Here is a 13,126-nt window from a genome sequence, read left to right on the forward strand (position 1 = left end):
CTTTGATGACCAACTTACCAAGGAGCGTCCAAGAAACTGACATGCACCAGAAGTGGACTTACGATCCACTTCGTCTCCGGCCCAATCTGCATCCGTGTACCCAATGAGATCAAACTTAGCATCCTTGGGATACCATAGACCCAACTTTGGGGTGTGAACAAGGTATCTAAGAATATGCTTAACCGCCTTATGATGACTTTCCCTAGGGGAAGCTTGAAATCTAGCACACATGCATACACTAAACATGATGTCTGGTCTAGATGCACAAAGATAAAGCAATGAACCAATCATAGAGCAGTATTTAGATGGGTCTAAGGGGATACCGTTTGTGTCTTCAGTGAGAGTTATTTTGGTTGGCATTGGTGTCCTACATGGACTAGCATCAGACATACCAAACTTCTCTAAGATATCCTTGAGGTATTTTGCTTGAGACAAGAAAATTCCTTCTTGAAATTGTTGAATTTGAAATCCGAGGAAGAACTTCAAATCCGCATTGAGTGACATTTCAAAATTCTTGGTCATTGAGTCCGCAAACTTCTTGCACAAATGAATGTTAGGAGAACCAAAAATGATATCATCTACATAGATTTGGCATAAGATCAAATCACCCTTATCCCTCTTAGTAAAAAGAGTGGGATCGATCACCCCTCTCACAAAACCATCATTGAGTAAAAACTTCTTAAGATGATCATACCAAGCACGAGGTGCTTGTTTGAGGCCATACAAAGCCTTATGAAGTTTATACACATAGTCTTTGTGATCGGGATCAACGAACCCAGGTGTTTGTGATACATATACTTCTTATTGTAGAGGACCGTTAAGGAAAGCACTCTTCACATCCATTTGATGTAATGTAAAACCATTGAAAGCAACATAAGCAAGTAAGATGTGAATGGATTCAAGACGGGCAACGGGGGCAAAGGTCTCACCAAAGTCCAAACCTTCAACTTGTGAGTACCCTTGTGCCACTAACCTTGCCTTGTTTCGGATGATTACACCATTCTCATCTTGTTTGTTCTTGAAAATCCATTTTGTTCCAATGACGTTGTGCTCGGTAGGTGGCCTCTTGACTAATGACCACACTTGGTTGCATTCAAAACTATTCAACTCTTCTTGCATAACAACTAGCCAATCGTTGTCCATCAATGCATCTTGTACCTTGATGGGCTCAATACTAGACACAAACGAGAAGTGAGCACAAAAGTTGGTCAAATGTTTACGAGTGACTCTACCTTCCAATATGCCGGTGAGTATTTTGTCAACATCAACACGATCGGCCACTCGTGGCATGATAGAGGTTTCACGAGGTTCAACTTCATGTCCATCATCCACATCCTCAACATATGGATCATTAATCTGTGGAGGAAGATCTTCTTGTTCATATTGCATTTGTTGAGGTTCATCATCAATGATTGGACTTTCTTGTTCTTGTTCTTGAAGATTGTCATGAGGAGGAACTGGATCATCCTCTTCAACTTGGGCTAAGGGTATCGGTTGAACAATAGGAGCTTGTGGTGGTATGGATGTTGAAGTAGTTTGATGATGTGTGAGACTTCCATCTTCTTCTTCATCATCATGAGGTTCTTGTTCCATAGGAAGAAGTGCACCAACACCCATGGTCAAAATGTCTTGAGAAGAATCTTCTTCACCTACATCACTTAGATCAACTTTCTCCCCATGGGAGCCATTAAATTCATCAAACACCACGTCACAAGTTTCTACAACACATCCATTGAATTTGTTGTAGACTCTATAGGCGTGAGAGTTTGATCCATAGCCAACAAATATACCCTCAATCATTTTGGATTGAAATTTTCCTAACCGTTCTCTTTTGTTGAGGATGAAACATTTGCACCCAAATACACGAAAGTACTTGACATTTGGCTTGTTTCTAGTTAGAAGCTCATATGGAGTCTTTTCCAATATAGTGCGGAGGAAGAGCCGGTTTGATGCATGGCATGCGGTGTGCTTGCTTGGCAAAGTCAATGAAAGTGATCTTCATCTCGTCCTTAGACTTGAGGAAAAACACCCATGTATATCTTGAGTAATCATCAACAATGACAAGTCCATACTTTTCCCTTGCGGAGGAAGAGCCGGTTTGATGCATGGCATGCGGTGTTGACAGCTTCGGCCCAAAAACTATGTGGTGACTTGTATTCATCCAACATGGACCTTGCCATCTCCACAAGGGTGCGGTTCTTCCTTTCGGCTACACCATTTTGCTGAGGAGTGTATGGAGCTGAATATTGATGCTCAATCCCTTCATCACTAAGGAATTCTTCCAAGGTATAGTTTTTGAACTCAGATCCATTATCACTTCTTATTGCCAAGATTTCTTTGTCAAACTTGCGTTGTGCTTGCTTGGCAAAGTCAATGAAAGTGATCTTCATCTCGTCCTTGGACTTGAGGAAAAACACCCATGTATATCTTGAGTAATCATCAACAATGACAAGTCCATACTTTTTCCCACCAAGACTATCCCATGAAGGAGGCCCAAAAAGATCCACATGAAGGAGCTCCAAAGGCCTTGAAGTAGACACAATATTCTTGGGTGGGTGCTTAGATTGATGTTGCTTCCCAGCTATGCATGCACTACACACACGATCTTTCTCAAAAGAGACATTTGTTAGTCCAAGGATGTGATTACCCTTTAAGAGATCTTGAAGATTCCTCATGCCGACATGGGCTAGCCTGCGGTGCCATAGCCACCCCTTGTCGGCCTTGGCCATTAGACAAGTTGCATGGAATGTGCTCTCTTTCGATAAATCAACCGTGTAAAGGTTGCCATCCAACTCTCCAACAAAGGCCACTTCGAGAGTATCTCCCTTAAAGACTTTCACATCCGTTAGTCCAAATAGTGTACATAACCAACAGAAGCCAATTGACGAACAGAAAGCAAATGATATTTAAGGGATTGGACAAGCATGACATTTGCAAGAGACATGTCATTTGTGATACCCACCTTCCCCAACCCAAGTACCTGTCCTTTTGATCCTCCACCAAACATAATGCTCATAAATGGTTGAATAGCTTCCATGAAATCGTAGAGCAGTTTGCTGTCTCCGGTCATATGATTGGTACATCCACTATCAATCACCCATTTTACCTCACCGGAGAAGGCAACCTACACACAATTATTACTTGGTTAGAGGCACCCATTTTGCAATGGGACCTCTCAAGTTAGTCACAAGGGTCTTAGGGACCCAAATAGCATAAAATCGAAATGCATTTCGAGGACCAACAAACTTTGCATAAACTTCTCCATCCTTAGTCTTACGAAGTACATAGGATGGAGGCATGAACTCTTTTGGCTTGTTGAGAGTGGGCATGCCCCTTGTGGCCTTCCCACTAGCAACCTTACCTTTCTCCTTGTGTCCTTATCGTACAAAAGTTTCTTTTAAAGGGGTGGTGCACTTTTGAGAGGATGTCTTCTTCTTGCTTGTGCTTGGGTCAAACCCGAGTCCCTCTTTGGCGAACACTTCATTGTGTTGGCTCAACACCTCATTAAGGTTCTTTTGCCCTTGAGCACATGTCATGAGCCCTTTCTCAATTTGAGCCTTGAGAAAACGATTCTCCTCAAGAATAGATGCTAGATCACTACTAGAGTTAGTAGAACAAGCATCAACATTTATAATAGGAGACGAGTAAGCCTTAGCTAGAGTTTCAAGATAAGTAAGTTTGAGCGTCTCGAAACTCTTTGTAAGAAGGGTGAGCTCTTCTTCCTTAGTCTTGAGGGACACGGATAGAAGTTCACAATCCTTAGAGAGAGAAGCATGAGACTTCCCAAGCTTACTTTTATCATTCATCAACTCTTCACAAGAGCCAATAGCCTTTTTCAAGGAGGCAAGATCTTTAGTATGAACATCAATATTTGCACCAATTTTTAAGCATAGTTCATCATTTCGTGTTTCCTCATATTGGACTTTCAGCTCAAGGGTTTCACATTTTTCCTTTTCCTTGGTGACGAGGGTTTCGAGTTCCTTAATGGTGATGGTGTGCTTACTCACCATCTCCATAAGCATATGAAACATAGTGAGCTTCTTTCCTTTGAGGGAGCACATGAACTTATTAAGTTTAGCAAGCATAGGATCATTTAGATCATCATCCTCATAACTATCCTCTGCATCAAGATACTCATCACTAGGAGTAGGAGTGAAAATAGGAGGGTTTGATCGTGGGGTTACCTTGACCTTGTCAGGAGAGTGTTGATCCTCTCCATCTTCTACCACGGCCTTCGCCATGAGGCACTTGTGAGCGTTGCCCTTGTAATCCTTCATGTAGTTGTAGGTGACAACTTCACCACTCTTATTGACTAGCCTCAATGTGTTTTGAGAATCTTGAGCAACTCCGGCAACACCACTAACATCATCCGGATCGGATTCTTCTTGAGCAACCATTGCTTTCCCATCTCTCTTCTTGAGCTTGGAGTTCAAAGGATTTGGCAATTTCTTCTTAGGAAAGGTCTTGGGAAACCTTGGTTTATCTTCTCTCTTCTCATAGGGGCACTCATTTGAGAAGTGGTTGGTTTCCTCATAGTTGTAGCATCTTCTTACTTTCTTCTTTTGGAATCTTCCCTTGAATTTTCCCGCGCTAAACTTCTTGACAAAGAGAGCCATGTCTTCATATGAAGGGCCCTCATCGGATTCAATCTCATCACCATCTTCATCATCATCATCATCATCATCTTCTTCTTCACTTTGCTCATCTTCACATACATGCTTGGCCTTCAATGCAAGATTGACCTTTGATGATGGGGAACCATGCATGGCAAGATGTTTTGTGGCATTAGCCTTTGACTCTTCAAATAGTTGAAAGGTGGATATGATGTCATCTGTAGTCATTTCCTTGAAGGTATGGTGTTGTCTTATGTCCCACACCATTTGATGGTGATATGGAGCAAGAGCATGAAGCAATTTATCCACAAGGAATCTTTTAGTCATGTTGAATCCATCTTGTGTCTTGTCACACTCACATGACTCAATATCGGCAGTGATAGTCATGAGGCGCTCATGGAGTTGATTGGGGGTTTCACCTTTCTCCATACAAAAGTTTTGCAATTGCCCCTTGGCAATTTCATATTGAGCACTCCGGAGGGTAGAGGTGCCAGTCTTGGATCGTATAATACTTTCCCATAGTTCCTTGGCACTTGTGATGTGTATGAACGGTCTCCTTTGCTTTTAATCCATACCTCTCCTTATACACATGATTGCAGTGTCATTGAGGTTCTTGTCATATATTTCTCTTGGTGTGGGGTTCTTTGGATCAACCACATGATATCCATACTCCAGGATCTCCAGCATCTCATCGTTTCCATGTCGAAGATGATCCTGCATAGCAACTCTCCACAAGGCAAAATCGGAAGTGGCACTTAGTAAAGGAGGTTTGCCTTGAGGGTTATATCTTGGTTTCTCAACCTGAGGTCTTGCATAAAGCCAAGGAACACTGGCGTGTTCATTGCTAGAAGGTTGTTGACCAAGTGATGGAGTAGGCACAGTTGGCCTCGAAGCAGCACCACCCGAGAGTGGTGCAAGCACTGTGGACAACGTGGCTAATCTCATTTGGACCAAGGCCTCAAGAGAAGAATCATGCTCCTATTTTTGCTTAGCAAGGGCCCGTTCTAGATCCTCCGACGTAAAGGTCTTGACTTCAGAGGAAGCCTCGCCTTTATCCTTAGGATCTACAACCAGGGTAGTCCCATCCGGGTTCATCTCGCTCTAGGGCGGTTAAGCCACAAGAATAGAGCACGAGGCTCTGATACCAATTGAAATGATCGAGATGGACCTAGAGGGGGGGTTGACTAGGTACAATTAGAAATTTTAATTATTACTTAGCAATTTTAGGTAATAATGCGGAATATTAAGGTGAGCCTAACAATTGCTAGTAAGTACTAAGTACTAAGCAAGTAACACAAGCATATAAGTAAGCAAGCACAATATGATGTAAGTAAGTGCAACAAGACAAGTAACCACAAGTAGAGAGTTAGGGTTAGGAATAACCACAACTCCGGGAGAAGAGGATGTATGCCGATGTTCACTTCCTTGGAGGGAAGCTAGTCACCGTTAGAGAGGTGGATGTTACCACAAAGGCACACCAACGCCACGAAGGCTCACCCTATTCTCCCTTTGAGACAACACCACGAAGGCGTTTCTCAACCACTAGTGGTAGACCTTGGGGTGGTCTCCAAACCCTCACAAACTTTCCGGGGGTAATCACAATAGTTGATTCCTCACCGAATGACTCCTACCGCCTAGGAGTCTCCAACCTCCAAGAGTAACAAGATCCGAGGGGAAAGACTCAAGACTTGCTCAAACTTCGATTTGCTTTGGTCACAAGAAGGGGAGGAATAAGATCTTTCTTTTGATTGGAACAACTCTTCGAAACTCTCAAGAATCAAGCCGGGATCTGGGATTTAGTGTGTGAGCAAGAGAGGGCAAGCACTGGTGTTCTTGAGGCGTGTTTGTGTGGAGTGTTCAGCCTTATCTTGAAGGGGTAAGGAGCTATTTATACCATGTCTAGAATTGAGCCGTTTGGACACAAGTTGACCACCCCGGATGATCTGGGACACCACCCGGATGATCTGGACATTGTCCGGATAAATCTGGCAGAAGGCCCGGATGCAGATGGTTGCAGCAGAGCTGCGAGCAGCCCGGACAGACCGGAGGCCACCCCGGATGATCCGGACAAGCCCCGGATGATCCGGATGCCTGACCGGACAATCCGGCTACAACATCTGGTTCCTGTGAAAATAGGGCACGGTTATCCGGATGATCCGGAACAGGATCCGGACGATCCGGCGAACAGCCCGGATGATCCAGAGGAACGTCTAGATGATCCGGCTTTAGCCACACCGTTCTGTGATGGAGAACACCTATTTTCCAGATGATCCGGTGCAGGGTCCGGCTGATCCGGGTGAAGCCCGGATGATTTGGGTAGCCGTCCGGATGATCCGGCTAGGAGAAGTGGTAGGTTTTGGCTAAGGGATATTGCTAGGGATTTTGGTCTATTGTGAAAGAATTGTTTATGAGAAAAAATGTGAGCAAGTCTTGAACCTACACTTCGGATCCCCTCTTAATAGTGTGGGATTCCTATTACTCAAGAAATATAAAAAGAGCACAATACTTCATCTTTGTTTGCTCCTTTCCTCATTGATAATTTGCTTGAGTAAAATCTCATATGATGTGATCATGATGCTCACAAAAGAAAAACCAGAGGACAGACGGCCTATGTATATACTTAGCAAACAAGGTTAGTCCCCTATATGTAGGTTTGTCATCAAAATCAAAAATACTCTTTAAGAGCAAGATTGCACTTTAAGCGATGCCGTGGTCAAGGCCAGGGGGTGGCGCTGGAGAGCCTGTAAGAGCTCCTGAGTCGCGATGCTCAGGAGCCCCCCTTTTAACGTGCAAGCGATTTGCATGAGAGAGAGGAGGCCAGTGGTAGGTGGCAGGCGATGATCACAGGTAGGTTAGGTACAAAAGACAAATCAGCTTAGGTAAATGCAGGATGGATACATGCCACCGGGTCGGACCCAAGCGGCTTGGGGATGATGTAGCCCGAGGGGCGCCCCAGCAAGGTAAACTAAAGACATAACAAAAACATACATGCTGCAGGGATGCACCCAGCGGCCTGGGAATGATGCAGCCCTGAGGGCGCTCCCAGCTGAAATGAACTTGGAAGATGTCACCTGGTACCGTTGTAGAAGGGGTGTTGAGGTAGCCGAAGATGCGCGGTGAAGAGACCGTCCCTCACAAGCCACCAGGGCCCTGAGCGTCGGGAAGCTCTGGGGGTCCAGGTGGTTCCTTGAGGACTGCCTCCATCTACGCTAGGACCGCGTGATGCCTGGCCTCCTGAGCAGCCACAATGCTCCGCAGATGATGCTGGTAGGTGGCAGCCGCGTTCGGCAGGCCGAAAGGCATGCGAACATAGCTGTGCAGCGGACCCTCACAGCACCCCACGCGCGAAGGCCAGAGGCGCTCCTGAGATGCGGCTCGGTTGAGCCCCGGGACATCGATGCAGACGCGTCGCCCACCATCCTTGCCTGGATGGGGAGCCACACCAGGCAAGCGGCGATCGCCGTGCATGGCCCTTGCTTCCTGAAGCTCCTGAGTGGTCTTGGTGATGAACTCCTGAACGCTGGGCTTTCCACGCCTCGTGCCTTCCTGAGGGAAACGTGCCGTGAAGCACGCCTCCAAGTGCTGCCCGAGCGCCTTCCTCGAGATGTTAGCAAGGTTCGAGTCCCTCTAGAAGAGAGCCCCCGAGCCCTGCCCGAGGAGGGCGCCGAGCGCCTTCCTATGCGATGGAAGGAGGCGCCCCTTGCACGGGTGCTGATCCTGACGCGGCACCACCTGGGATGCCAACCTCCTGAGGCCTTGCACGGAGCGGTTGCTTCTTCTTCTTGGGGATGGCCTCAGGAGTGTTCTCACCCTTGCTGTCCGGGTCCTCGATTGATGCCGCTTGGAAGGCACGCTCGAGGGAGCACACCGCATCTCTTTCTTCGCAGGGGACCGTGATGATTCTGCCGCTTCCTGGCATCTTGAGGACGTTGTAGCCGTGGTGGGTCACCGCCATGAACTTGGCCAGGGCTGGATATCCAAGGATGGCATTGTACGGTAGGTGGATGTGGGCGACGTCAAAGTCGATGAGGTCGGTGCGGTAGTTGTCGCGCTTTTTGAAGGTAACAGGGAGGCGGACCTGCCCTATCAGGGTGGTGGAACCGTCAGTGACTCCTGAGAAAGGCTTGGTAGGCTGGAGCTGATCATATGGTACTTGGAGGTTGTCGAACATCTGAACGGACAGGACGTTGAGTCCTGCGCCGCCATCGATGAGGGTCCTGGTGACTTGCACGTTGCTGATGACTGGGGAACAAAGCATCGGGAGGACGCTAGCAGTAGCCGCGCACTTGAGTTGATCTGCTGAGCTGAAGGTGATGGCACTTGGACCACTTGAGCGGGCGTGTGGCCTCAAGCCTGGGGAGGACTGCGTTCACCTCATGAGCAAACTGCTTGAAGATGCACTGAGAGGCTGGGGCCTGAGCTCCACCCAAGATGCAAGCGATAGCACGTGGCTCTTGGAAGCCTCCAGCCCCCTCGTCCTAATGGTGGTCCTCATTCCTTCTTCGCGGCGGCTGCAGAGGAGGAAGGCCTGTGTTGCCCTGTGGGCGGTCCTCGCGAGGCTGATCCCTCCAGGTGCCCTTGCGAGGCTGGTCCTGCCAGCGATCCTCACGAGGTCAGTCACGCCACTCCTGGCGAGGGCAATTGTTGTCCCATCGTCCTCCGCCTCGTCCTCCTCCTTGGCCATATCCCTGGTCGTTGCGCTCAGGGCGGCGACCGAAGCGTCCTTCTCGAATGGCCCTGAGCTCCTGGCAGTCGCTGGTGTTGTGGGTGTGGAGGTTGTGGTAGGCGCAGAACGGTCGGCTGCCCTTGGATGACTCCGGCTGGTCCCTGTCGCGCTTCGTATCTGGTTCTGCCGCAAGCACGGCTACTCCCTTGCGCTTCACGTCCTTGGCCTTGGTCTTCTTTTCTTCTGGGTCAGCAGCTGGAAGCTCAAGGAGGGAGATGCGTCCCTCCTCAGCCCTTGCGCACTTGGTCGCCAGGTTGAACAGCTCCAGGGATGTGCACAACTCCTCGTGGATGGCGAGCTCCTCCTTCATCTTGACGTCACAGACGCCATCAGAGAACGCCAAGATGATGGCCTCGTCCGTCACCTTGGGGATCTTGAGGCGGGCGCTGTTGAAGCGCTGGATGTATTTCTGCAGGGTCTCCCCAGGCTGTTGCTTGATGCGGCACAGGTCACCCACGGCCGGGGGGTGGTCGCGAGTGCCCTGGAAGTTGGTGATGAAGAGGCTGTGCATCTCGTCCCAGGAGGAGATCGAGCCGGGAGGCAGGTTCATAAGCCACGTGCAGGCACCGTCCTTGAGCGCCATGAGAAACCAGTTTGCCATGACCTTCTCGTCTCCGTTGGCCACCTTGATGTTTAGCTCGTAGACCTGCAGGAACTCTGCGGGTTCGGCAGTACCGTCATAGCGAGGAGGCAGGTCTGGCTTGAACTTGCCCGTCCAGGCGACGCTACGCAGCTCGGTGGTGAAGGCACGACAACCTGCTGTGGTCACCGAAGCCCTTTGCTGACACAGAGCTTGCTCTTGATGGTACCCGCGCACCGCCGCTAGAGGCAGTACGGGGTCTTGTCACGCCGGTGCAGGGAGCACGGGGGCACCTTCTTGAGGCCGAGGGATTTCTTGGCAGCTTCTTTCTTGTCGCGTAGGCGCTGTGCGGGCGAGCCATTCTTCTTAGAGGTCATCGGCGGGGCGGTAATGCAGGAGCTCACATGCCAGAAGCAGCGCGGCCTACGCGTCCATGGGGGCGCGACGAGCGTGAGACGACGAATCGGCCGGGGTCAGCGACGGAGTGGCGGTGCGGCCTTCCCGCCGCACTGAGGGGTGCAGCGAAGATGCTTGCTGCTTGTTCCCCGCCGGGCCGGTGGCAGCGTTGGCGGCAGGCGACGGGGAACGACGGGGAGGCCCGCCGACAGGAGCTGTCTGGGTGAGCGAGCGGCGAGAGCAGCCCGACACTCGGTGCGGGCACGGCGTGTGTCCAACATGGATGCGACGAAGCGATGGGATGCGGATCAGCGGAAAGAAGATTCCGGCGCACCCCTACCTGGCGCGCTAAATGTCGGATATCGGGTTGCGGCAAAACCCTTAAGGTTCGAACTCTAGGGTGCGCACGATGATCTCCTCCTACCGAAACAAGCCCTCAACCTCGCCGCGATCTCTAAGCTAGCACGATGAACATCACAAGAGACACAAGATTTATACAAGTTCGGGCCACTGTTGTGGTGTAATACCCTACTCTTGTGTGTGGTGTAGTGGATTGCCTCTTGGGCTGATGATGAACAATACAAGGGAGAACAACCTCGTGAGGAGGGGTGTTCTTGAGCTGGTGAGCTGTTCTGCCTGGGCTGGATTCGATCCCTTTCTACTGTGGTGGCTAGCCCTATTTATAGAGGCCTTGGTCCTCTCCCCAAATATTGAGCGGGAAGGGATCAAACAACGGCCATTTTGAAGGGGGACAGCTACTACAAGCTATCCTGACTAAAGGTGGTCTTCGCCTGTCAAAGGTGCTGGTGGTGACGCCGTCTTGGGCTCCACGATGACCTCCATCCTGCCGTCCTGCTGGTCTTGGTCTTGTTGCACTGATATGGAAACCTTTGCCTGATGCCTTGGTACTCCGCGCCTGCGCTTGCCCCCTTAGCACCAAAGGGGAAACAAGGACACTGCAAGGCCTGGCGCTCGCCTGGCGCCCGCCTGGCCTTGGTCGTCATGGCTTGCGTCATGGGCACCTCGCGAGGTACCCCTTTCCTTGATATCTCCGCCTCCCTTGCGAGCCTGCCTGGTGAGGCCGCTCCTGAGGAGGCCTTGTGTCGTACGTCCTACGAGGCTTGGCCCGTTGCGAGGGTCTTGTGTGTTGGTTGATGAAGACGAGCTGTACTTGGCCGCTGGTGGAGCCACGCCGCAGGCCGCAGGTAGTCAAGTCTGGGGACCCCCGTTCCCAGAACGCAGACATATATATATATAAATATATATATATATATATATATATATATATATATATATATATATAGGGTGGGTCTATTATGATAACACCCCTTAAGACCTTATTCTGCACACCACTTTGTTATTCTGCTAACATTTCAGCACTGCGAAAACCCTGAACCAAACCACACGAAAAAGAAAAAAGAGAACACCTGCCCCCACCCCACCACCTGCCCCTACTCCACCACCAACCTCTCGCCTCATCCACACTCCCGACCCACCTCCTTCCACTCTGCTCCCAACCGTGCTGCCCGGCGGCCGATCCGGGCCTAAAACCACCCCAACGCGCCTCCCGTGGCCAGCCGCCCCTCCCTACCCCAACCCCAGGCCGCCGCTAGGCCCCTGCGCCGCCAACAACCGCCTATCGTGCCGGATCCAGCCGCCTCCCACGTCCTTCTTTCCCGGCCGGACCAAGCACCCCCGGTGACGGATCCGAACACCGCCAGTCTCCTCGCAGTGGCCCGTTGCTGGATCTGCATGTTGTCGGCCGCCGCGCATCGTCCCGGTGATGCATCCCCTTCCCGCGCGCTGAACGGAGGCAATGACACCCCGGCGGCGCCATGTGTCTCCCACGACGAGCCTCCCTCCCCAACCCCCAAGGCATCAACCAGCTCCAGCGACTCACCCTCCCCTCTTCTCCTCTGCCTCGGTCACAGATGGAGGGGTGAGGGGCGGCGCGGCTCGGCAGGCTCTCTGGCTGACTCTGCCCATGGGCATGCAGTTCTGCCCACGCGGGCGTGCATCTCAACCAACGGGGCCTTGCGGTTCCGCCCACGGCACCGACGGATTCCGGCGAACTCTCGATTGGACGGTGGCGAGACGTGCAGTTCAATCGCGGCCCAACCGCCCTTCCAGCGCAGGGTTCGTCGAGGCCCAACCGCCACGCTCCCCGTTTCTCTCCTCTACATGAAGATTGTCGGTGAGATCGCCACCGCCTGCTCTGTCCGCATCTCCCGCGGGATCCCTCTGCCAACCTCCCCTTCCCCATCTCCCGTCGAGGTCCCAGCCGACGTGGGGCATGCAGTGCGGACGGGGATGCCGTGCAGTTCACCGGCAACCAACAGCCTCCTCGACTACTCCTCTGCTCCCCTGTGCGGTTCGCGTGGCACGGCAGCGCGGTTCTTCACTCTGCATTTGGTTTCTGGTCACACTCTGTGTGCAGTTTGGTGCGTGCGCGCTTGCGGTTCTTCACTCTTCTCTCTGAATCCGTCCGCCAGCGGGATCCTCAAGTGGGCACTCCTAATCTTCTCTGTTGCAGGAGCTACACCGGCAAGGGCTCGCCTGCACCAAGGCATTTCTCCGCAGTCCGATGCACGATCCCGTGCAGTGCGCAAAAATAGAAAAAAATTATAATTGAAGGATGTTTTTCTAATTACTTGAACAAAGGCAGTCCTCCTTGTTGTAATTGTTTTTATTTTTTCCTTTGCTATTTGTGTAAATTATTCAAACAAAAATGCAGTGCTCTTTGAGAGAAGTTGAAGCCAATATCGAAGATGTCCACTTGAAAGCACTGAGCAGTTTGTTAATTTTGCCTCT

At 50.5% G+C, this 13,126-nt stretch overlaps 1 protein-coding gene across 1 annotated transcript; it reads left to right on the plus strand.

The window, feature by feature from the left end:
• The first annotated feature begins 11,805 nt into the window (after positions 1 to 11,805).
• Positions 11,806 to 13,066, plus strand: LOC119367578. Its single transcript, XM_037633057.1, has 2 exons — positions 11,806 to 12,756; positions 12,849 to 13,066. The coding sequence occupies exons 1-2, from the start codon at positions 12,068 to 12,070 to the stop codon at positions 12,928 to 12,930; spliced, it is 771 nt and encodes a 256-aa protein (XP_037488954.1). The 5' UTR covers positions 11,806 to 12,067; the 3' UTR covers positions 12,931 to 13,066.
• Positions 13,067 to 13,126: the final 60 nt, after the last annotated feature.

This window comes from Triticum dicoccoides, chromosome 2B, assembly GCF_002162155.2.
Source record: "Triticum dicoccoides isolate Atlit2015 ecotype Zavitan chromosome 2B, WEW_v2.0, whole genome shotgun sequence".
NCBI lineage: Eukaryota > Viridiplantae > Streptophyta > Magnoliopsida > Poales > Poaceae > Triticum > Triticum dicoccoides.